This window comes from Furipterus horrens, unplaced genomic scaffold (genome assembly GCF_987537825.1).
Source record: "Furipterus horrens unplaced genomic scaffold, mFurHor1.1.pri manual_scaffold_4, whole genome shotgun sequence".
NCBI lineage: Eukaryota > Metazoa > Chordata > Mammalia > Chiroptera > Furipteridae > Furipterus > Furipterus horrens.
This window is the reverse complement of record NW_028327174.1, coordinates 166,485,877-166,511,850: the sequence shown is the minus strand read 5'-3', so window position 1 is coordinate 166,511,850 and position 25,974 is coordinate 166,485,877. Positions and strand designations below refer to the sequence as shown.

The following is a 25,974-nucleotide window of genomic DNA, read 5'->3' as shown; positions in this document are numbered from 1 at the left end:
CTTCAACTTGCTCTGATACTAAATAATTAATTTTAGCTGAATTCGGGATTCCAAATAACTAGGGTTATCTTTTAATCTGGTTTATATGACATAATTAATAGATACCATATATAGATTTAGATATGTATATATCTGCACACACAGATTTTCTTTTTGAATGGAGGTGTAATTTATGCGTAGTAAATGCACAGATCTCACATGTATGATTTGATCTCTTTGGACGCATGTACACCCCTGAACCACACTCCCCTCAGAGCAGTGTTTTCATCACCCCAGGAAGTTTCCTTGTCCTTCTTCTCAACCAGTTTTCCCCCACCCCCTCAAGAAAAATGGTTGGATTTTGATTAAAAAGTAAATAGTGAAGTGCAGTTTTCTTTTTTAAAGATAACAGAACAGTTGCATAGTTGTATATCTGTTTCTAACCAAGTCTCTGCTGCCCAACTTTATGGTGTTTTTGTGCTCATCTTTACAGGAACATTTGTATTTGTAACCTGGGACAACACTTGGGCCTAGGATCAGAGGGACTTGAGTAGGACATGTGGTGCTTCCAACTTCTTGGCTTTGTGACCTTGTATGATCAGTTCACCTGTCAGTGTACCATCTGTAGATGGGTAGTATTATCTAGCTTGCAGGGCATTGGTGGGGATAGACCCTGGTTGGCAGCCTTCACACAGTATGTGGTCCTTACTTTCTGAACTGCAGTTTTGTCTGTCTCTGGTTTCTGTGTCTGGAGCAGATCTGTGGGTCCAATTGGACAAGTGTCCTGTGAGGAGTGACTGCTCTGAGCAGCGGGTCACTTCCCTCCTTTGTCTTCTCTAGTGGTTACATGGATGCCAATGTTTGAGATTAGATCCAGCCAGATGCTCTGCCCCTGCCATTATGCTGTCGTGCATGGGTGACTTTTAATAAGGATACAGGAGTACAAAACCACTGCCATTTAACTCTTGCTGAACAAACTTAAAGTGCAAAACCAAAGGGATAAAGTTAACTTTTGGAACAAATGCAGAGAGAATTGAGAAGTAAAAATGTGAGGAAAAGGCATCATTGGCTTCCTTACTCACTGCAAAGAGGAGGGGGAACAAGTCCTTTTTTTGGCACTGGGAGGCGGCAGGGATCATTATGATAGAATTGGAAGGAGAGATGTCCAGATGACCAGGGGGGTTTCTTTCCCATACTAAGAAATGCCAGATTTCTGCTAGCTGCCTCAGTGTTAACTGTGGGTATAAGAATTTGAACAGTTTCTTATAACAATTGCCTGTGAGCTTCAGGAACTCAAGAAATGTGGGGTTAATGTAGGCAACTTTGTTTTTTCTTTCTCATTTATTTGGACATTTATTTTCCATTAATAAAACTTCTGTCAAAGATGATTGGGCTCAGACCTGTGGCTCCATTTATTGGTCAGATATGTATTGGGTTGGCCAAAAAGTTCATGTTTTTTCCGTAAAATGGATGTAATAGCGCTTAGTTGTCCTTCGAAACAATTTTGTTAGATTGTATTGTGACAGTTGTCATATCAGTGTGTATTTAAGAAAAAGCTTATCAAAACTGGTGAATTGTCAGCCCTGGCTGGTGCAGCTCAGTGGATTGAGTACCAGCTTGCAAACCAAAACTGAAGATGGAAGAAACTATGCAACATCTTTGGCATATTATGCTTTATTATTTCAAGAACGGTAAAAACACAACTGAAACACAAATATCTGTGCAGTGTATGGAGAAGGTGCTGTGACTGATGGAATATGTCAGAAGTGATTTACGAAGTTTCCTGCTGGAAAGTTCTCGCTGGATGCTTTGCTGCTTCACAGTCAGGTAGACCAGTTGAGGTTGATACCGATCAAGTCGAGACATTAATTGAGAACAATTAATGTTACACCATGCAGGAGATAGCTGGCATACTCAAATATCGAAATTAATAAAGTTATTTGTGAAAATGAAAAAATGTGTCTTATATTTTACAGAAAAAACTAAACGGATTTTTTGGCCAGCCCAATATGTTCCTACTTCCTGGGCAGATTTGTAATCCTCTTCACTTTAAAACAACTTAGCATGAAATAAGTGTAGGGTATTTTGTGATGTCTGGCTATGCTTGTTTGTGTAGAGGATGGCTGTGAGTACACACTCCTGATGTGTCTGTAGCAGGAGCCTTTCTCTCCTTAAGAGATTGAGTTGTAGACCTAAAGGACTCCCATTGTTGCATGAGATGATTGGTTTAAGGATTAGCAAAATGTTGGATTATTTTTCTCCTCTGGCTGTAACTGTCAGCTGTCTATAGGATTGTAGTGTGTGAAGTTTAAGAGGATGAGGTTAGCCTCTTATTCTTATGAGCATGCTGTTAATCCCTGGAAAGCCCATCAATAACCCAGCTGTGAGTTTCTTTATAAAACAAATTTGCCCTAGGAGAATAATGCATAGTTTGCTACCAAGAAGAGAAAATGAAATGGCTGCAACAAACAAGGGTCTTCTAGCTCCACTAACTTGTATTTTGTTACATGCCCTCCATTTAAATTTCAGTAGTCCAGCCCTTTTTAATTAATTTTCCAAAGGGAATGAGCAAATGAGCACAATTGCAAAAAAATATTTTATGCACCTTCTCTTTTGGTTTAAGTTGGTTTTTACTGAGTACAGCTTGGTATCTGACAAATGCAGGCTTTGGCTTGAGTGACTAGGTTCTTCTGAGGAGTCAGAGTGTTTTAGTTGTTAGAGAATTTGTTGAAGCATTGTTTACTTTTTAATGTCCTCACATATTTTTTCATATGATTTGTACCTGATTCCTTGGAAAAAGCATACTATTTTCTCTCTTTAAGAAAGTATAGAGCACCCCATTTTATGTTATACCTATGCAAGTTTTTAAAAAATTACTTACAATTTATATACTATAAAATTCACCCTTTAAAGCATACATCTTAGTGGGTTTTAGTATATTCTTGTGCCACCATCACCACTGTCTGATTCTGTAACATTTGTAATACTACGGTAAGAAACCCTATATCCCCATTAGCAGTCAGTGTTCTTGTCCTGCTTCCTCTCACCCTCTGAACATTTCATGTAAATACAGTCATATAACGTGTTTTTTTGTGTCTGACTTCTTTCACATAACATAATATTTTCAGGCTTATTTATGTTGTAGCATGTACTTCAGTACTTTTTTTTCAGTACTTTTTATAGATGAATAATATTCCATTGCATCAATATCTGCATTTATTATTATTATTATTTTTTATCCTCACCCGAGGACATTTTTTTCATTGCTTTTAGAGAGACAGGAAGGGAGAGAGAGAAACATTGATGCGAGAGAGAAGCGTTGATTGGTTGCCTCCCATACACACCTGGACCAGGGATTGCAGGTACCTGGACCAGGGATCGAATCCACAGCCTAGGCATGTGCTCTGACCAGGAATCAAACCCGCAACTCTGGTTATGGGACGACACTCCAACCACAACTGAGCCACACCGGCCAGGTCAACACACCCCATTTTTTGATCCTGATTCATCAGTTGATGGACATTGAAGTTTTTTCCACCTTTTGACTCATGACTAATATTGCTATGAGTATTGTATACAAGTTTTTGTGTGGACATGTTTTCTCTTGTGTCTGTAACTAGGAGGAGAATTGTTGGGTCATATGGTAACTTTATGTTTAACTTTTTGAGCAATGGCCAGACTCTTTTCCAAAGTAGTAGATGAGAATTCCAGTTTCTCTACATCTTTGGTCAACATTAGTTATTGTCCATCTCTTTGATTCTAGCCATCTTAGTGGGTATATAGCAGTATCCTATCTGTGGTTTTGATTTGCGTGTCCCTGATAGCTAAAGATGTTGAGCATTTTTTCATTAAAACCTTATGTGGTTTTTATACATGAAGCTACATAAATAACATGACTTTTTTAAAACATTGTAATTCAGGCTTCTAAGTCCCAGGGTTCTGGTCACCATCACAACTGTAGCAGTCATTTACGGCAGGTTGGATGAGCAAGTCAGTGATGACGCAGGCTGAGTTGGTCTGCGTGGATTAGCTGAAATGCAGAAAGAATAAAGATGAGTTCATTCCTTTTCAGAATTTTAGGCCTTCATCCTGGTGCCTGCCTACATACAGGCCATCATTTTTCCTCTGTGTGTCCTTTGTGTGCTGCTGCTGTATTGAGATGGTGCCTTTCAATGGATTGTTGTTGGTTTTTCTTTAATTGTCTTCAAGTGTCTTGAGAATTCTTGGCCCCAGAAAGCAGTTTCTGCTTGTTTATCACCCTTGCCCCTCTTCACGAAAGAGGTCATTCACATAATGGGAGGTTTTCAGAGAACTTCCTGCAGTAAGTAATGTCCTTGGTTTTTCTTCTGCCACACAGCTCTTTTCCACCCTTCCACTTGTGTAGCAGCATACCAATTTTCTTTTTCTGCACTCTCCCAAGGTAAGAATCGAGTCTTTTAAAAAAACAGGGAAATAGAAATCAAGTAAGGGTGATTTGGAGAGAACTGTTAACAAATACTTTTTTTTTCACATTTTTTTCTCCTTTAAAAGTGTTTAAATACCAAGTGCTATAAATTCCACTGACTGTCATGCTTTTAGCATTCGAGATGCTATTTTGGGGCATAGTTTTAGTTTGGATTGGGTTCAGTTTGTGATCTCTGTGACGTAGTTTTTCCTGAGGTTATAAACAGGATTAAGTTCAAGTTAATTTCAGTGGTTGGTGATAAGGAACTTGGTGTCTAGTGAGGGTGAGGTGGGCATTGGCCTCACTTGCATTCCGGTGTCTTCCAGTTGCATAGGCAATTCTGGTAATAAAGTAGTGCTACGCCTGGCTTGGGAAAAAGAAATTAGAAACACTATGTGCACTATTACATTAAAGCTCTGAGTGTAAACAGGTCAGATTCATTAGAGTACCATAATTGACGCAGGCTCCTCTAGGTAGGAGATGAATTAAAATTCTAAATGTGTGGCTGTTGTGTGACATGGATGAGGTTACTTTATTCCTTGTGGTTTTCAGTATCATTAACTCAGGGTTTGATGTTTGTTTTATTTGTTTTGCTCTCAGCCTGTTCAAATTGTTTGCGTAAGAGAAAGTACATTCATCACCTCACCCCACCCCTGACCTAAACCTTTTGGTAGTCATCTTTGAGCACCAGAAACATTGACTTGTAAAAGTTACCTGTGTAGGTATTTCCTGAATCATTTTTTAAAGTAACAAGTTTTTGTTTTGTTTTGAAATTGTTAGTGGTGTCAGCTCTAGGGAGTAAATGCTCTCTCTTTTTTTTAAGTTGTGACAAGGTACTCAATAGTGATGAAAGGAAAGTGAATAGTTGAATTTTGAAGTTATTTTTATTTTTTAAGCAACCATTTGGCAAGTCATTGGGTGTTCAAAGAGCCTGAATTTTAATATAATAGGACAGAATTCCACCTTAGATCTACACCAAAATTTCTCAGCCTCAGCATTATTGACATTTTGGGCTTGATAATTCCCTGTGGTGGGGGGCTGTCCTGTGCATTGTAGGATGTTTAACAGTATTCTTGGCCTCTACCCACTAAATGCTAATAGCTTTCTGTCCCCTTACACTCCCAGTTGTGACAACCATAAATGTCTATAGATGTTGCCAAATGTCCCTGGGATGGGGAAAGGGTAGGGTCAAAATCGCTCTGTTAGAAAACCCACTGGCCTAGCTTGATAGCTTCAGTAATTGCTAAAAACCACCATTGCTTATCAAAAATGCCTTTTCTGGTAGATTTATTAACTGTTTTGCTTGTGTTCTGTGCTGTATAAACTTATAAGCATTAACTTAAGACAAAAGTTTACTATTTAGTGTAAACTAATGGATAGATGGTTGAATTTTCCTACTCTTGCTGTCACGTTAAGAAACATTTTGTAGGTTCCTTGGTGATAAGTTCAGGTTTGGGTCTACAGAGGACTGATGCATATAAATTCCCCTAATTGCAGAGCCATTGTTTTTGTTTGTTTTACAGGGTTTTTTTAGTTTTATTTATTTATTTTATTTTTTCTGGCCATATAGCAATGTCAGTACTTCTTTGTTGTAAAACATATTCTTAAATAGCATTCATGGTTTTTCTTTGGTGACAGTGATGGGCACTGGGTTGCCTGTCTCAGGTAAGCCTTGTTGAGAAAAAATGTTTTTTCCAAGGACACATGGGGCAGGTGGGCTGCACTTTCAGAGATGCTTCACTTTCCAGGATGTGGGCCATCTATTCCTTTCAATAAATGTTTTATCTTAGAAACAACACTTCTTATCTGAGAGACTCTAAGCAGAGCTTTCTCTGTTTAGGCTTGATTCTTCTTCATAAGCTTGCTTGGAAGAAAGCTGGAGCAAAAGATATCCTCCTTTGTCAGTTGTAGGGACAGGGTATTGGGAAGTGGGGATTGGAGAGTTGGCATTCTTGAGTTATAAACCTAAGAACAGAGTCACTGCTAAGTGCATGGTGCAGATGGGTTTATCGCCTGGTAAATGTCCAGTGGTATGTTTGCAGTATTGCATGCCCTTAGCTCCCACTACTTGGGAAAGACAGAAACATGAGGTCTTTTGTGAACAGGACTAGTCCAGGAGAAATGCTGTTCTGGGAAACAAAAGCTTTGCATTCATCGTTCTGGCTATGAGCCCCCAAGGCAAGCCACTCTGTCATCTGTGAAATGGGAGCCTTGATGCCCACCCTCCCTGCCTCAGGTGTGTTGTGAGTTAAGGCCAGATAACTGAAAACGAAAATTATTATCTGGGAGCTCTACATGGCATGGTAAAGAAGTAAATGTGAGACAGTGATATCCGTGTGTCCTGGGTCTACAGGATCTTCAATAGTGGATCCATCCTTTTGCTACCTACTACACCTTTGATTTTGATAGGATTTGCTTTTGAAAAAATACAGAAGCTTTCAAGATGGCCAAATTTAAGGATGGAAGAATCCAGCTGCCTTTGATGATGGACAGTGAGCTGTTTCTGAAAGGTGAAAGCTTAGAGCAGAGATGGGGTAAAAGTGCAGTTGCCCATTGCCAGTTAGGCTCTTGGGTATCACCATTGAGTTACTAGCCTAAATGTTGGGTATAACCACGTACATCTACTTCACAGCTGTGGTAAAGCCCTTTATTATATAGGGTAACCTTTCTTTTCAGTAACAGAGACTACTTTCCAGTTCATTTTTCTAAAAACTAACTTGGGTTTGGTAGAAAATCTATTTTTCTCCTTGCATATCCAAGTTTTGCCTTTGTTCTGACATAAAATTCCTCCTCTGAAGTCGTCTTTTGGTGACTGGATTCTGGATTTGGGGGGGAGTGGGGGCATGCAGGGAGGGGTGGTAGGGTGGTGTCCTCAACCCTGTAGTTTACTGCCTTCCCCTCTGCTTAGCCTCTCTCATCTTCTTTTAATCAGTGTCGTGCTTAATCGCCCTGCTGCACTTGCTTATGTATGCATCACTGCATTGCCGCTCCCCATATCCGGACATAGCTCTTACTCTCCAAGCAATGATAGTAATTGCTGGTAGGGCAGACCTGGTCCTCATCCTTCTTCAAGCGCATTTCTTATGGCAGGTGTCTAGTTCCTAATTAAGTGCTAATGAGCATGCCTAGCGGACCGTGAGGCCACCGCTAGCTTCTTCAGTTTTATGTCTTGCTATTGCCGAACTCTTAAAAGGCGACAGAGCAGGAATTAGTGTCTTTTGGATGACAGGAAGGTGATTTTATGCGTAAAGGAATTGTTATTATGATCTCAAATGGTGAATGAGTAGCTTATAAATACTTTCCTAGAATACTTAATGTCTGCTCGGACCTCACCCCCTTTTCCGTTTTCCCTCTAATTAGAACTGTGCTCTCTTTGGACGGAATGGAAGTTTAAAGAGAACATTGGCTCCTAAAGATTTTTAAAAAGATGCTAGTAGTAGTTGAACATTGACTGTAAAATGATTTTGGACACTGATTTCTGATTTCTGCTTTTAAGATGCTGTTTTTTCTTGCTCTTGAGGGCAGGGAGCATGTTTAGGATTCAATTAAAGATCAGTAGTCTGGGTGGAAATTACTGAAGATCTGGCGTAAAGATTTAATATATTCAGTGCACGCAAGGGGGTAATAAATAAAACGAGCAATTGAGTCCCAGGGAAGTGAGCACAAATCAGAATCTTAAGAATTTCCTAACATTACACCTTAGAAATTGAGCTTAAATCGTTTTTACTGTCTCATCAAAAACCAGTTTTATGTTGGACAGCTGAAAAGTGGCCAGATTTATGGTACAAGGGCCATTTCTTGAATACTTTTTCATTTCTAAAACATGGTCTTAAATATAATATACGAGAGCAATAATATTTTTTAATATGAAGAGATTTATAATCTCTGGAATGGGTTAAGCGATAGAGGCAACGACATTTGGGAATGGGGGCTTGGATCACTGTGCTTGGTGTCCCATAGGGCTGGTGAGAGTGTTTTCCCATCAAGGTGGTTGGCCTCTCTGAGTTTCAGTGTTTTCTTTGTGACATTGAAAGACTGGGTTTGGGGCATGGGGCTCAGAGAAAGTAAGGGATGGACAAGGCTTCACCTTAACTAGGGCTTCTTCCATCTGTCACGCATGGCTCCCTGAGGCCTTTCTGTATGCAGTGGCACAGTGACCATTGCAGCCATTAGGGTCATTTCCATATTGACTATACTCCCCACCCACCTGCTGGGACTACCTCTGCAGTTTTCTCATTGCTTTGAGCCTTGGCTTCCTTCTGTGAAATGGGAATGTCAGTACCTGCTCACAGTGAGGGCTTAATGAAATAAGGACATGCAGTGTTTGGAGGTGGAGTGCATAAGAAATGCTGGGTCTTCCTGCTTTTTGGGTTCTGTTAATGAAAGATAATATTTTGGTTTTGTTTCATCATACCAGTGTGGTAAGTTCACACAAGAATGCTGGAGTGAAATGGAGTCACTCGCTAACTGATGACTACTCAGTTACTATATTGTAAGATGCATATCTGTGCTTCCCCAATTTTAACCGTTCTGAAATCAGGACAAGTCTTGAATCTGTGGCATCTTAGATTCAGTGACATACTGGATTTCATCCCTTGAGGCACTTAGAGATGGAACTCTTAACATGTGAGATGCTTACTAACTTAGGCTTGCAAATGATAAGAAACAGTTCCATTTCCAGGAGTGAGTTATGCCAGAAAGGACAGTGTAGATCTGAGGATTGTATTTTGGGAAGATTACAACCCATCAGGTAAAAAAGCTTCTGATGAACTGTAAGTACTAATCACATTTTTTCTTTTTTCTTCCCTCTGTCTCCTTCTTCACCCCCTTCGTGTGTATCACCCTCCTATCCTGTTCTCCTCCATCTGCTCATGTCATGTCTACTTTTCCCTGGATGCTGTCAACGCCGCCACCACCACCACCTTCTCCTCCTCTGTCTCCTCCTCCTCCCTCACCACCAACAGCAGCAGCAGTTGCAAGCTCAGCATCTTTCTCATGGCCATGGACCCCCAGTCCCCCTAACGCCTCACCCTTCGGGACTTCAGCCTCCTGGAATCCCGCCCCTGGGCGGCAGCGCTGGCCTTCTGGCGCTGTCTAGTGCTCTAAGTGGGCAGTCTCACTTGGCAATAAAAGATGACAAGAAGCACCATGATGCAGAGCACCACAGAGGTGAGAGGCCGGGCAAGCCAGATTAGGACTTTGTCCTCACACTCATACAGTGCTGCAAAGTTGTGTGCACCGCTAAAGAAAGCCCCAACCTATTCAGAGAGCAAACAATGAGCTAAGAGGAACTGTCGCAAAGCTTGGCCACTGACATACAGTTTACCCTGGAAGTTCTCAGGGTTTAGCGTGGGCATCTGTAGATTTCTTGATCTCGTTAGATTGCAGGCATCTTGACATCTTGGCAACTGCCTAGTTAATGCCAGTGGCCTGTACCATATTATGGAAAACTGTTAACTGCTTAATTGGGTAATTTTCAAAGAAAGTAATGTTGTTAAATGGGGCGAAATAAGAAGTTAAATTTGAAAGTGAATGTGTTCAAATGAGAGGCTTGATAATTGCATCTGTTACTACTTAGTTTCGTAGGCTTTAATTCTAGTATGCATTAAATATTGGGCAAAATTGCACTTGACTAATTTTTTGAAGAAAAGTAATTTATTCTGTCAAGAAATTAAAAAAATAGGCTTTGTGTATGGTTAAACTGTAAATCTTATGTTTACAAAATACTGTAATTTTCAGGAAATCACTGTATTAGGAATGTGCAATGACTTATATAAATAAAAGCCATTTTTAAAACTGTTTGGGGCTTGTGTTCTAATTATTCCCCCCTTTTTTTTATTTCTGTTCTTGCCTCTGTGTCTGAACGGGCATATCTGTGCGTTTCTTGGTAACCTCGGGAGCAGACAGAGAACCGGGCACAGTAAGTACTCTTACCGCCTGCTGCACATGAACATACCCCCACCCCTTCCTGCAATGCATCCCAAGCTGCCTTTCTTTAAACACAGGCACAGACGCGCATATTCTTCCGTCTCTCTCAGTCACCAGGTTTTTTATTAAAAAGAAAAAAAAAAGACTTACCCCCCCCCCTGTTGTTTTTATAAAACTTTTGTTAGATGAGATCAACATGATTTTGGGGCAGAGCTGTTTGCTGTGATCTGTACGTGCCCCACACCCACTTAAAAGATGTTTCCTGTTGCGTTTGAGTCTTGGTTGCCTGTAGTTTAAAAGAGTATTCATTTTTATCTTAAATCGGTTTTATAGGCAAGTGGTCACAATCCATATGTGAAATTGGTTAGTAATGTGTTATTTCTACCTGAACCATTTATTATCCTCTGCAAATGCATCTTAGTTGCTAGGTTTCCATATCTAGTTTTCTTTTCATAATTGTCCTTGGAGTGTGAACTTGAACTTAAATTTATTTTAGACTAAAGAAGTGCGTGTCTAAATTCTTAAAAACAAGGAAATTCAGCAGATGGGGGTTCTGTGCTTGGAGAGCTCATCTTTTCACCCGCCTAAATCTTACCCATTGTGCATAATGCTTGTTTGATCTGTACACATACTGCCAGTTAGATGTGGGGAGATCTGTATCTAAAATGCATCTCTCAAATGTTGTGATCAACTGGAGTGAGAAATTGGCCCCTTTTCAGCTACAGTAGCCTATGGTTTTTGCCTCCTTCTCTCCCTTTGAACATGGTAGTATCTTGACCATTTTAAATCTTAACTGTGGTCAGAAAAAAAAAAAAAGAGAGATACAGAACTTTGAAATAATTCTGATAAACTTTTTGTTATGGGATTGTGGGTAAGATATGTAATTCTTTTCATTCAGTTTGTTTTTTTACCCTTCCATATTTTTGTGTAGAATAGTAGTTGACTATTCTCTTTGAGACAAATCTTGGAATACTTGATGTATCAGGATGTGTTGGGGGAATGGGTAAAGGTGAAAGGATCAGGTAGCTAGTTTTAAAATTTTAGTACTCTTAAGTCTCTCTGGAAAATGTTGGGGAAAGAAAAAATTATAGCGAGGGAATAAAATATCCTCCTCGCAAAGTACACACCTAAGTAAACTGACTTTGATTTATGGAGGTGACCTTTATGTTTTGCTGTTTCAGTGTCCCTGTAGATTATCATCTTTTCTGCCATGTTCACTCAATAGAGTGTCAAATTAGAAACCCTAATTCTGGACCAGAGAACAGACGGCAGATGTTGAGAGAGCCCACCCATGTCCTTTAGTCCACTGCAGGTTTTAATTTATTCAACTTATTCTAGGTTTGGGACTTAAAATTTTTATTCTCAGTACTATGATTTCACCATAAATCACTGTCTATTTATTGATTGTGTGTTTACTATATGCAAGGGAAATGGTAAGTGCACCTGTAGTTTGGGATTCATAGGCATACTTATCCTAAGGCCTTTCTCAAGGAATCAAGGAAAAGAGACCAACATGCTAAAAGGCAGACTGCAGGAAGTTTCGGCAAAAGTTGTAGGCAGTAGTGGAAAGAGTACCATGGCATGTGCCTCTGAATGCCAGTGAGTGGCAGGAATGAGTAGGAGTTTGTGTGCTCAAGCCAGTAGAGGCATTTTTCAGACCTCCTTGGTATTTCTGAATGTATCTAATAACCTCCTGTTTGTATTTTTGGCTGAAAAATGGAAGCAAGAACTTAATTTATTGTGGGAGTGGAATGGAGGAAGGATGATGACTTACGTCCTTAAAGAAGGACAAAATAGTTCTTGAATTTCAGACAGCTGTGGCTTGCTTTTAGTTAGCAGTGGTTTGAGTGAGCAGTCAGTGAATGTTCATATCAAAATGTGCATACATTGCAGAAAGCAATCTGTAAAATAATATAAAATAAATTGTTACTTAATGTGTTATTTGTATGTTGTCTTTCACATCAAATTTTTGACAAGTAATGATAATTTCAGAATATTTTATAATATTCAGAGTGTTTTCAGACTATGTACTGTGTTTTCTGCCTAATCATTAACTTAAAACTCTAGGTGATGATGATATAAAATGGAAAAACTACACTAATTTGTAACATAAACATTAAATTCGGTCTGTAGAGAGGAATCAAATGACTCACTGTCCCTATAAGTGGCATTTTGTTGAAGTTATATAAATAAGTAGCTCTCCAAACTGTAAAATTGAACGTGAGCAGCAGTGGGGAATAAGATGATGTGTACTATTACCCTAAAAATATTATAGGACTTACCTCTTTTAATAAAGTGGTTTGAATTATGAAGTCAGATTTTACTTGGCAGATAAAATCAGTTGATTGCTCTTTAATGCTTTTGTTTCTTTTCACCCAGTGAGGGGTTAAGGGCAGTTGTACAGGGCAGAGGTTTTCAAACCTTATGGTCTCAGGTTCTTTATACCCTTAAATTAAAATTATTGATGACCCCAGATAACTTTTGTTTATCTGGGTTATCTATTTTGAAATTTTGCTGGATTAGAAATAAAACAAATTTGAAAATCACTTAAGCAGAAAAAGAGCTACATAACTTGTTTTAACATTATTAACAAAACAACTATTTTCCAAAATAAAACAATTGTAGTGGGAAGAGTGGCTTTGGCTTATATGTTTGCAAATGTCTTCTGTGCCTGGTTTAAAAAAGGATAGCTGGATTGTCATCACCATATGCATTCTTTTGGTTATGAAACATTGTTTTATAGGAAGAAAATCTGCCCTCAGAAGAGATATGTAAGCGTCTGGGAACATCAGGGGTTCTTGGGCTAAACTCAGAAAACTTCTGGCATAAGACTAAGGAGTTTTGAAAAATTCCAGTCTGGCCTCTAGTCTTAGATTTTCCTGCTCTTCTTTCTATAGGGAACAAACATTTATATGAAGTACAAAAACCAGGAACTTATGTAGATCCAGAGGGAATAGGGGTGTGTGTGGGTGTGTATGGATTTGTATCCATAAGTCTGAAACTGGTTTGTAGGTTATGTTTGTTTATTTTTGGTGACAAAATTATTCTGTTTGCTAACTTAAGGTTTATGGTAGGAAAACGGTAACTAGCCTTTATGTAACCCGTTTTAATGTAAAACCCAGGAGATGAAAACAGTAAGAGTAGAGTGAAAACGTGGACACCCTTCTCAGTTTTTTGTTTCTGAAAGTGGTGAATGATAAAGTGAGTAACTTTTAAGAGGCGTATTTTGCGATTTGACTTGTTTATAAATTAAGATTTGACTAGTGTTTTTCTAATTTGCAAAACTTGGTGGTGGTGGTTAATTTTAACATAAGCCTACTATCAGAATGCACTTACTGTTAAACAAATGTGAAATGACCTACCAAAGGCCATTTCAGTAGCAGTAAACACCTCAGACTTTGAATTAGAGATGAATTGCATTAAATTTTGGCTGAAGGGAATATCACTCAAATAAGTAAGCTTGAAAGATCCAGAATTAGGTGACTTAAGAATTGTATGGCTATTAAGAAAATAGGATAGAATATATGTTTTAATACTCATGTATTGAGCACTTAACTATTGTGTCAAGCACTGTTTGAGTCGCTTGTTGCCATTTTCCAGTGATGTCTTTTAATGTCACAGTCAAATATTTTTTGAATGAAAATACTGAAATTCCTGACCCATGTGATCACTATTTGGAACATTTAGAAAAGGGAGGAGACTTGGAGGTGATATTTGGGAGAGACTCAGAGCACAGAGGGTCTGTGGACTTAAATAGGGTTCATAGATGGGCCTCAGAGGGTCCTTGAACCCTTAGAAATTATATGTAGTGTTCTGGGTCAGTGCTCTTTTACATAGTTCTGGGGAGAGATCATAACTCCCATCAAATTCTCAAAAGGGATTCCTGGTTCAGAAAAGTCTGAGTACTATTCATCTACATTAGAGATCATAGCAGTGCAGTTATCATTTTATCAATAAGACACCAAGCTCAAGGAGATTGAGTGCCTCTGATCTCATATCACATATTTACTTAGTTAATGGCAGTAGAGAATTAGATCATGTTTCTGAGGGACTGTGTTGTTACTCCTGTAATTGACTTCAAAAATTATTGGTTTTCATATTTAGAACATATTTAAAAGTAGTTATGCCAGCCATCACTGTGTTTAATGTTTTTTTGTTCTACTTCTCTAGTTCTGCTTGCCTAGTTAATTGGCCGAGGTAGGTCAGGAACTAGGGTTCAGCACCATTCATGACTTCACTTTTTCTCAAAACAACACTCAGCATGTTGGAGAAACACAGGAGGAAATAAGACATGAGAAAACTGTATTGTTGGTGTTTTTCTGAAATTTTATTTTTGAATATCCCATTATCTGCCATTGGCTCTTTAGGAGTATGGCATCCTAGGGGTGGGGTGATAGAAAGACCACCTGTTTGGACAAAGGCAGACTTCACTGGAGGTCTGACTACGCAGGCAAGCTGCTTCTATCCAGTGGTGATGGTGGCTGCCTCACAGGGCCACGGTTTAGGTGACAGAAACACCGAGTCATCAGTCATAACATAGCACACCTTTAGGAACGTCCTCTCCCTGAGTACCTGCGAGCAAGACAATAAATGCATTATTAGTTATGCTCAACAAAGTTACTTGTGGTTTCCTTTTTAAAGTACAACGGGCGAGGCAGTTGTAGAAATGAGGGCCCATGTGACAGGATGGTTACTGGTGTTTTTTAGTGTGTTGGGACCATGAAACCAGTCTCAGCTTCTTAAGAACTCGGTCAATCTCATGAATATCCTAGGTGGAACTAGGAGTACGTATTTTCATTGAAATTTTTGTAACTTTATCTCGACCTGGTACATGTTAAGGAAATGCCTGGAAATACGGGATGAAACTGAGATAAATCACCTAAAATTGCAATATTTAGGCACAGTAGAAAACACTAAAGTTTTCTTAAGGAGTTACCTCAGCAGATTTTCCTTTTGATAGAATTTGAAACCATGTGCTTGAAAAAAAGGGACCCTCTGGGGATCATTGTCATGAGAAGGGTGAACCCCTGAAGAAAGGAATGCCCCAGCGGTTTCTAGGTCGGTAGGAGTGGTGTGTGCCTGTAACAGGTGGAGGTGTCTGTCTGTTGTGGGTGCCATGTCTCTCCGGGTGGGTGTTGGGGCCTTTGTGTGGCAGGAGAAATGTTTAGGGTTTATCTCACTGTTATTATAGTGTATATAGGGCATCTTTAGTCTAAAAAACAGAAACAGAAAGAGCAGGTAGAAACTATTTTCTTCCTCCGATACCTCTTTTTATTTTTTAACTTAGTTTGTGTTCTGTAATTAGATAACTTGATGCCCATCATTTAGAGCAGTTTTTCCTAAATTTCATTTTCATTTTGGCCCCATAATGTTTTCATTCCCTCTGAAATGTAGTAGGCAATAAACTCTGCATCTCCCATTTTCCAGATAAGGAGAGTTGGATGTAAGAGCCCATTGGGTATCCAAATAACTCACAGTCAGGTCCCCACCCAGTGCTTTTTAGTCCCAGGGCCTGGTCTTGCAACAGAAAGTACCTCAGTAGGGGCTGCAGAAAGAAGAACAGTAACCCCTAAGCAGCCCTTCAAAAACATGCTTTTAAATAAAGTTTGAAATACAGATTTGACTTTTGTTGTGACCAAGGTCCCAATTAGGGGAACGAATGCAGCTCTAAAGTTATTATTTCTTTTGCTTTACCTGGAGAAGCAGGTGGAGAGCAAGCTAGGGACATAGAACATGATGCCTAGGGTATCATGTCATTCGCTGCTTACTCTTCTAGCCCAGATACTCACTAGGTTTGTCTGTCTTCTGCTGCATGGCTATGTCCTTTTCCAGGAGTCCTCCTGACTGTCCCCCTTCTGCATCTGACGGCACTGAGTTCCTAGATCAAGATTCAAGAACACACTGGTTCTTTCTGTAGTTTGCATTGTAACTATGAAAATCAACGTACACCCTTCAGCAGACCTGCTTCACCGCCAGGGCTTCTGAGGTGTGATGTGCTTGCCAAGTGGACACATTTCCACACACCCCCACTTTTTTCCACTTATTTGCCATTGACAAGTGGGGATCTCATTAGTTTTATGGGTAAATACATTTGTTGAAATGTCAGGCAGAAGACGTGTATGACCAATTGGGCTGCAACAAAAAGTGCAGCGTGGGGTGATGACTTAATTGGTGCCAGGTGTTGGTTGAGAAGGCACACAGATGTGATGGGGTGCGTCGTCACCTAATTGTTTTAATGTTCACCGAGAAGTTAATTGTCAGTGTAGAGTGTGCTAGCAAATTAGGTTCCCACTGCCTCAGTGTAACTAAGGATAAATGAGGTGTCATGAGTTTCCAATCTGTACCTATGACACAAACACTTTTCCTGCGGGGAGGAGAAAGTTCCCTAGGGGAATCAGCATGGCAGCTAAAGAAACCCATTTGAATAATGTACATTATTTTTGCATTAGGGAAACTTGTCTAGCTTTTGCTGTATACGTGAGCGGTTTTTCCTTTCAGATTTGCTGCTGGTGGCTTCAAGGTTGAGATTTGGTTGACAGAAGAATTGCTCTGAGGTCTCAAGAGTAGATGAGGAGTATATGAAGGCTTTGTAACAAGTGTTCTGATCGTTCTGACAGTGGAACATTTCGTGAAACTTGCTTTCTTTCATATTTTCTGGAGTTTCCAAAATGCCTCAGCATACATGAACAACTATTCCTGTTAAATTGCTAAAAGTAAAATTCTTGGAATAAGATTCTAAAGACTGCTTTTATTCATATTGAAGCAGCTGGTTCTACCTACCTTAGTCTTGAGTGGGTAATCAGAGCATGAAATAAAAACATTGTCCTGAACGGTCAGACTAAAGGTACCAAACATAAAGTCCCAATATCAACATTTTCTTTGATTCAACTGAATGCTCTCTGAGGTTCAACAGACTCTTCTACTTAACATGGAAGTTTGTACGTGAAGGTATGGTTTAATAATTGCCGTTGGATGTTTACTTTTGCTTTATTTTAAGAGACTGTATTGTCTCCTTCTCCCCACGAGGTTCAAACCCTCTACCAACTATCTAGTTAAGGTGATTCCATTGAACTAAAGCAGAGGATCTTCCTGGTATGATTTTACAAAACATGTTCACTGAGTTAGGAAAACTGTGCTCTGGATTTACCCCTACTTAAGTTTAGAAAGTGTCCAAATACACCTGTGTTATAGATTATATCAGCTCCAAAATCTCCTCTTCCAGACTCTCGAGCAGATACATTTAAGGACAGGGTTGTATCAGCTGTACTCACTGGTTATAATTTTGGAAGATTTGCTACTTTTTTTCTCTTGAGTGGTTCCTTTGCGCTCTCGTTAGTGTTCTTAACCATCACATCACACTGTTAGTGTAAGATGTGACCCTCAGGAAGCATATATTAGTCATAGTAAACAATTTCCCTCTTCCCAGTGAAGAGGCCTACTGACATTTTATGTTCTCAAAGAATCACAGATTTTTCTTAAGAGGGAGAGGGCGTCCCTTCTTGCGGAGCGTGTTTTCTCTGTTTGTGCACCTCATGTAGCATTTCATGTGTAGTTTCAACATAAAACGGAGAGAAAGTCATGCCAGTTGGGTGAGGAGGTCTTTTGGACCCTCCTTATATCTCTGGTACTGAATATTCCAGAGGGTTTATTTTTCTTTAGAGACGGGTTGGATATGTATCTCCCTTTTCATTTTACTTGGCTGTGAATCCGTGCATGCAACACAAAGGTGCAGAAAATCATGGTTTTAGAATTTTTGTTTGAAATCATAATGTGTTTTCTCATCTTTATTTGCTCAGATTTAAATATTCTCCCTTGGCTGCATAAAACTCCTATTTTGAGTTCTTGTAGAAGATCTAAAGTAAATAAGATGATTTTGTTTTGTTCTTAACAAAATTTTAAAACAAAGGAAAACATATATCCAGTCTGGAAATCCCAGCCCTCAGGACATTTTTAGTAGAAGTCTCCCTAATAATTACAGTGTTTGAAAATTCCTGGCTGATTTTAAAATTTTACCAGCTGCAAGGTGAAATAAAACATTGAGCTTCTTGGCTAGAATGAGTATGTCAGTCATTGTGGTAACACTAGTTCTCATGCTGATCAAAAAAAGTGATTCATGATTAAATATTTATCTGGCAAATAAAGCTTGGAAAAAGGAATTATACTTGATGAGTGCTGTTTGGTAGATTAAAATCTTTCAAAATATGGAGTCTGGAAAGAGAGGTCTGTAGTGGTAAATAGGTCTGTGGGATCCCTCCCAGCCGTGATCACCACCACGTGAAACAAGTGCTGTGGGTACCTGGACTGCATTGTTCTCTGTGGAGTTCTTTGTATGTATGTGTAAATCTTCGGTTATAAATGGTAGGGCTCATGAAAGCAAATGTAGGAATTTGGGACTATTTTCAGGCCATTTTAAGGTAGGCTGTGAAATGTTCATTTTTTTATTTAATGTTTACATTTTTGGTATTGTGGACAGACGGCCAAGTGAATCGTGTGTGTGTGTGTGTGTGTGTGTGTGTGTGTTTAGGAGAGGGGAAGAGGGAAAGTATGCAGCATATATTAGGCATTATTCTGCCCATTAGAATGTTAATAAAGCTCCATAGGCTAAAGAGCTAGTGTGACTTGTAAGTATTTGGGGCCACGGTATTTGGGTACAGGTATTCAAGTACATAAAGTGAGTTTAAAAATCACACTTCTGGGAGTGATGGCACTTTGACTTAAGGGGAAGAGCTTCTTGATTTTAGGCAGGTCTGTGTTTATAATGCATGACTTTTTAAATAATAACAAAGCGAAGCAGCCTCAGTTATATTCTTTTGTCACGGCCTTTTCTTAAATGTTGATTAAATGTTACTTTGAAATGTGATTTTACCTTATCCTAGTTGAAATCTAACAAATCAAGATAGAGCCCTAAATTTTGAAAGATCCAGAGGATATTCAGTCAATACCCAGGTATAATCCCTTCATACTTAACATATGTATAAAGTGTCTCATAATGACCATCAAAATTACAGTATTCCACCTCTGAGTTATTTGGTGGTGCATAGGGAAGAACATAGCATGAGAGAAATAGAATTACTGTATCATGAGACATCTAGTAAGTAATACCCATGAAATCACTTTTGGTTGGGTTCCTGGGGAGCAAATGAAGGAACCATGAAGCTTGGGGTCACCTCTGCAGTAGTTTGCCAAAAGGTTGTCGTTGCTGACGTGAGGTTCATTAGACAGGAACTATTTGCTTAAATCAAGAACAATGAAGGCAGCACCGGAGCTGGGAGAATGTCATGGGGGGGTGATTACACACAGAAAACTGGGTTCATGGGGACAAGGCAAAGGAAGTGGTCTGTTTTAGGTGGGGCTGCAGCGTGAGCCAGGAACCCCCTGACTCCTAACCATGGCTCTCCAGCCTTTGCAGTCCATACTCTGCTGCCTTGTTTTGAATGAGTTTTGTAGCACGAAGAGTATGATGAGATGTTTTGTTTCGTAACTTAGGTCTAAGTCTGCCATTTGAGTGTGGCCAATTTTCAGATAAGGAGGGTTATCTAATTGCTAGCCCTGTCCAAACTGAGAAGAACTTTTCATAGCCTTTTCAAAAATGCATTCAGATTGTAAGCCTTATTTAAGCTGCACAGTAGTAACTTCTAACATATAGACAGGGAGGCCTCAAAACTTGACATGCTTACATTACAGGTCCAGCTATAGGAATGTTGTTATGGTTTCTAACAAAAATTGTCTTGTTCCTAACAGAAGTGTTGTTTACTTTTATGTTTGCAATGTCACTTGTCATCATTAAAAAATAATATTATTAGAAGCTGTCTTTGAATGGTTTGGTGGTTTGGCTGCCCTGTTGTGGGTACAGCAGAAGGACAATGAAGGTAACACTGATGAGAGACTTTGAAACTGCCAGTGGCTACCAGCTCAAGGGTTCTGGGTTCACATGTACAGTTGATACAGCCCTGTCCTTAAATGTATCTGCTCAGAGTTTGGAAGAGGATGTTTTGGGGGCTAATATAATCTACAACACAGGTGTATTTGGACACTTTCTATACTTCAGCACAAGCTGTTACTCCCCTCCTTGGCTCAGCTTTTCTGAGTGCATGTTAGCACTTTGCAAAACTTTTATTAAGTCTCTGCATTTTGTCAGACATGTCGGTCTGGCTTGGAGGGGTTTGGTTTTAGCAGACATTTGCCAAGGTAATTAGTTCAGGGATCCAGCTAGCTCACCTTTCAGTCCCCTAACCTGTGCTAAAGACATTACTGTAAGCTGCTTTATATTGAATTGCATTGGTCCTTCCCTTGTTTTCCTGTAAGCCTCCTGGCATTTGTGTAGCTTGAGCAGTCCTAAATGAAAAGCTGAGCCCAGGTCAGAGTCAGCTCCTGAAGTGGCAGAGGCTCCAGACTGCCTTCTGGTTCCCAGTTTTTTTTCCCTCCAGTATGTGGTTGAGCTGTGGATCCACAATTGTCGCTGTGGAGCTTTGAGAGCCAGCCACCTGGCTGTTCACTGCAGGCTAGTTAGGAATGAATAATACTCACGGTGGTTAAAAAATGCGAGTACAAGATTTGCTCCTGGTACATACAGTGGTGTGAGAGGTGGTCTAATATAAAGGTTTTCCTCAGACCTTTCTCTTAAATTGTGGCAGAGGAAGGAAACAATTGTCTGTTGGCCCTGGGCATCCTCCTCTTAGTTCTCCTACATCTTTCAAAAATGGGTTGTCTGTGCTTTGTGGAGGGAGGCTTTTGCACAGCTTGTTCAGCATTCAAGGCAGTAACACATCACTGAACAAATTGCCCCCTTGCATATGCTAATCCGGCACTTAAAATAACTCATTGTAACATGTTCTGATGCTTTAGCTCCAGAGGAGATGGGAATTGACAGACTGTCAGATCATGTCATGTGACCCCAAATATCTAAAATGCCTCTTTTCTTTGGGTCAATAGTTCATACTCAAGCACATGCGAATGGAAGTATCCTGTGTGGCTTGTGGAAAAGATTAGTCCTTGTTACTGCTTTTATGTGTGGGAACTGGCCTTGCTGTTGATTCACTGGGTCTTAAATTTCGGTGCTTTTGGCGAGGAACATCAAGTCTTACTTTCAACAATAAATTAAAAGAATTCAAAGGAGTTTCTTCATTGTTGCTGTGGAAAGTGTTGATTTGTTTTTTAGGAAACCTTGCTGTTAATCCCACCTATTCTCTTTGCTTTTTTTTTCTTTTCTTTTTCCTTTTCCTTTTTCTTTTTCTTGAGAGGCACACACTGACTCTTGCTGTCACGGAGAAGTCTAATAGAATATTACCTCAGGTTTTACTCATAGGCCATTCATGTTTTTGCCCAGGAAGTCACAGTGGGAAAGAATAAAAACACATCCTCGTATAAACAGCAGGCTCTCACTTCTCTTAACAGTTAACAGAACAGAACTTTTTCAGTGAGTAGGGCCTGAAGGATGGTTTGATTGCATAGTCAGGATCTCCCTTTTAAGTGCTGAAAGTTCTATAAATGTTTGCCGGCCAAGTCTTCAGATGAGATGAATTAAATGGAATGAAAGACCGTGTAGGTGTCACCTTTCTAAAACAGCTATCGCATTCAGGTTGGGTTTTCACGTGTACAAAAGAGACCTGGGAAGAAATCTTTGATTAATTTTTTGTCTTGCAGAGTAATTCCCTCTTGGTCCCAGACAGTCTAAGAGGCACAGATAAACGCAGAAATGGGCCTGAATTTTCCAATGACATCAAAAAAAGAAAGGTGGATGATAAGGACTCCAGCCACTATGTAAGTGAATAAAGGACTTGAAATAATATTTGTTGCTTACTTGCTTATTTTCTAAGTGAGTATACTCTGTGATCTTAGTGATAATCCATATCCCTTAAAATAATACTACGAAGAGGATAGGTCCTTACATTGCATTATTTTATTTCCCTCTAGAGCTGTAAATGATGCTTCTGCCAGGCTCAGTATTAAATTTCAAGCTTTCTTCCTTAGTTACTCTTAAGTGGGGATGCAAGAATGCAGGGCTGGCTTCACTGGTGTGCAGCCTGTGCCGCTGCGTAGGGCCTCGCTTGTGAAAGGGCCCTGACTCATCCTTGGCTTTGATGCCCTGCTCTCAGCCATCTTCAAATTCTAATTTTTTGAACAGGGGCCTCTGCATTATCATTTCGTCCTGGGCTTCGCAAACTTGGCAGTCTGTGCTGCTGAAATGATCAGGGTAGGATTTGTGGTGTCACAAAATAACTTTTTGGATGCTATTCTGATAGTATAGTCAAGCTCGTGTTAGGTTTTGAGCAGAGTTCATCTTCTACAGTAAGCAGTTGAGTAGTAAAAATGGAGGAAATGTTGGAGGCGGGTGGTTCAGATTCTGCAGATGAGATCACATGACTGGCTGACGGGTTAGGACCGCTGACTGAGAGCCAGGGAAAACCGCATTCACGTGGAAAGCACACCACGCCAAATGGCCGTTGGCTCTGTTCTTGGTGTCATAAACATTGCAGCTGACAGATAACTTGGAGCTTACTTGTGCGTCCCTGAGTCTCTATTTCAGGATGAACACAGTCTCAGGAACAATATGAAAGTGGAAAGCTGAATTAGGCCATTTCCTGTCGCTCCTGGAGGAGGAAGTGTCTACCTCCTGCTGCCTGATGTGCAGGCTTGTGCGGAGGTTTCCATGCAAGGCCTCTGCCTCCTGCTAGCTGGCTCAAGCCTGTCGCTAACAAAGGGTAACATTTCTTGAGTCACAGCTCAAGTTAGTGTCTGCTACTGGGTGCTTTTATTATGCATGGATTGTTTCATTTAACTCTTAAAACAGCCCTGTGAGTTTGGTACCCCCTCACCTCCATTTTATAAAGAAACTGAAACACAGACCTTGTAAGTGATTTGCTCAACGTCAGAGTTAGTGGCTCAACCTGGAGGCATTCTGAGTGTAGAACCCATCTCTTAATCACTGTGCTAGGGTCCCCAAACTGAGGGTTTGGGGTGGATGTGTTCTCAAAGGTCCTATAATAATATCCTACGAGCCTGGATTTTGGTCCTCATCACCCTAGGCCTTGTAGCACGTAATGTTTGACCCTTTTCCTTTTCCCAGAGCCAGAGTCCGGTGCAGGCACTTCTTCATATACAGCATTGACTGTTAGTAAACTAGTGAAAAGGTCCACGATATTCAGTAATTTGGTTACAATTCCAAGTTGTTCTGCTTGTGTGTTTAAGTTATTTAATAGTGAGTGAGCTACAGTCTATCTCTGCATGACTGTTTTGTAACACACGTGTATGTCCAGTTGTGTAGCTGGTTGAGGATGATGTATTGGGATGATGTTGAAGAACCTGGGGCAGAGGCGTCAGACCTATAACAGGCATATACTGTACTGTGAAGGTATATTTGTGGAAGGGTTCAATACAAAGCTAAGATTTACATTACAGAATACTGAAGGACTCACTTCAAAATTCTGTTGTAATAAATAAATTGTTTGCTACTTTTTGCCAGTTCAGTGTATATACTACAATACATTAACTGTTTCTATAAAATATTTTTTCTAAAAAGGAAAGATTTTTAGCTTTTTTTTTTTTTTTTTTTACTATGCCATCCTTGGGTTCTGTACTCCTAAAACCATTAATGCTTTTCCATGGGCTTTACTAAGCAAAAGAAAATTATTTTTAGTATAATTTATTTTTCTTTTATTACATGAAAATATGTCTTTCGATAGACTATTTTGAATTACTTAGGCTTCCTCATTGGTTGTAATTTTATGTTGTTACTAGTGAATTTGCATGGTGCCTTTATAACAATGTTTAAAGTAATACATTATTCAAGGAAGTAAATTAGGTCTCCCACATGTAATGCTCTAGGTATGGTTAGAAAAGTTGAGGTTAACTTTCTAGCCTGAATTTGTATCCCACAGAAGGTTAATGTGGGTAACATTTGCACTGTACTAATTTCTTGAACATTATTTGTTTATTCTTAATTGATAAATGCCATCAGTAAAAGGACTATTTAGATCATAAATTATGGGCCTACTTCTTTTTGAGAACTAGGACCCATTGCGATAGCCCACGTTTTCCATATGCTCGTTGTATTACTCTGCACTAAAGGACATCAGCCCTTTTGGCTAAGAAAGTAAGAAAGCCTTTTTCAGCCTGCCTCAAACTTGTAGGAGCGATCACATCATTAAGTTGGACAGCTTTTCTGAAGCTTTTTCAAAATCAGTGCAACCTTGGAGTTTCCCCTGATTACCAAAATATATGGCTTTATGAAGAGACAGTGAAAGCCCTACTGCAGGATGCTGGTGCCCTTCGGACACTGCCATCCTATCTTCCTTCCATCTCTCCAAAAATATTCCCAGCTGATGGCTAAACAGGTTTATTCTTAACATGAGGTCAGATCCTGGTATGTTATTCCAGCCAGTAACTAGCTTTGTTGTTTTTAGTTTTTGCTTGCTTGATTTTATTTTTTGCAGTAATTAGTCAACCCATTGGAACATGGTTTAAGTTTGTCTCTTTAACTATAAATTGTCTAAACATTAGATTTGTTGGCTGTCATCAAGGTGATAGACATAATAGCAGTGACATGAACTAGTGTTTTTAATGTGAAATCTAATGGGAAAAGACCTGATATAATGCATATTTCAGATTATACGGGAGATTCAGCTTGCAAACATTTATTGAGCCCTTCGGATATGCCAAGCCTCATATGCTAGCTCTGATTTATATAAGTGGTATGCAGTTGCAACAGAATTCCGGCCTGGGGCTTTATGTAGCCTCAGGTCAATTAAGAAGGGAAAAAGGAGATTAATTACTAGGGCTGACAATGTGGAAGGGAGCCTGTGGACATATCTCAAGTCTGCCTGATACCAAGAACTGTAGAAATTTAACTGGGCCTCAAACCTTTAATAAATGGCATTAAAACTTTTGTTTTTCCAGGACAGTGATGGTGACAAAAGCGATGACAATTTAGTTGTGGATGTGTCTAACGAGGTAACTGTTCCCTTTATCAAACTTTATGTTCAGAGTGACTTGTGAGAAAAAGAACTGGAGCCACAGTGTTTGGTTTCTCGTACTTATATACATTAGGAACTTAATGGTTGTTCATGGATAGAGTAGTAATGCTCTAATTGACCCGAACCTTTGTTTCCTTTAAAAAAAGTGTTTCCCGAATGGTTTTGGATTCCTAAGTTGGGTCTCTGGTGCTCATTTTCTTCCCGTGCCCTCTAGGCCAAGTAGTTGAGCGTGAGGTGGGATAAGATTGTTCCTAGAGTTGTTTTTTTCTTTATGGTGTCTAATTGGGTGTATCTGCAAATACCATCCTATTCATTAGAACAGTGTTCGTGTGCGTACCCTCGAGTCCCCTAAATCTAAAGGACTTTCAGCATTTCCTTTACTTTAGAGAATTAGTGTGGAGATAGGAGTGTGTAAGGGAAAGAACTGTCCCTTGTAAGCAAATCATGGAAACTTTGCTTGTGCTTGTTGAGGACCCTTCTTCTCCGAGAGCAAGCCCTGCCCACTCACCCAGGGAAAACGGGATCGACAAAAACCGCCTGCTAAAGAAAGATGCTTCCAGCAGCCCGGCGTCCACGGCCTCTTCGGGAAGTTCCACTTCTTTGAAATCCAAAGAAATGAGCTTGGTAGGAATAAGAGTTCTTACTTGCCTA

General features: G+C 39.7%; 1 protein-coding gene across 4 annotated transcripts in view; it reads left to right on the top strand.

The window, feature by feature from the left end:
* The window catches only part of TLE1 (TLE family member 1, transcriptional corepressor), an 84,720-nt gene that overhangs the window by 33,679 nt on the left and 25,067 nt on the right, over nucleotides 1–25,974 (top strand). For 2 of the 4 annotated variants that reach the window (XM_090274202.1, XM_090274204.1), the window contains exons 7-11: nucleotides 9,388–9,592; nucleotides 10,327–10,343; nucleotides 21,995–22,111; nucleotides 25,247–25,300; nucleotides 25,795–25,947. In XM_090274202.1, coding sequence (XP_090130328.1) covers nucleotides 9,388–9,592; nucleotides 10,327–10,343; nucleotides 21,995–22,111; nucleotides 25,247–25,300; nucleotides 25,795–25,947 — 546 coding nt within the window. The remainder of the gene's footprint in view (nucleotides 1–9,387; nucleotides 9,593–10,326; nucleotides 10,344–21,994; nucleotides 22,112–25,246; nucleotides 25,301–25,794; nucleotides 25,948–25,974) is intronic. The other 2 variants (XM_090274205.1, XM_090274206.1) reach the window with 2 other exon arrangements.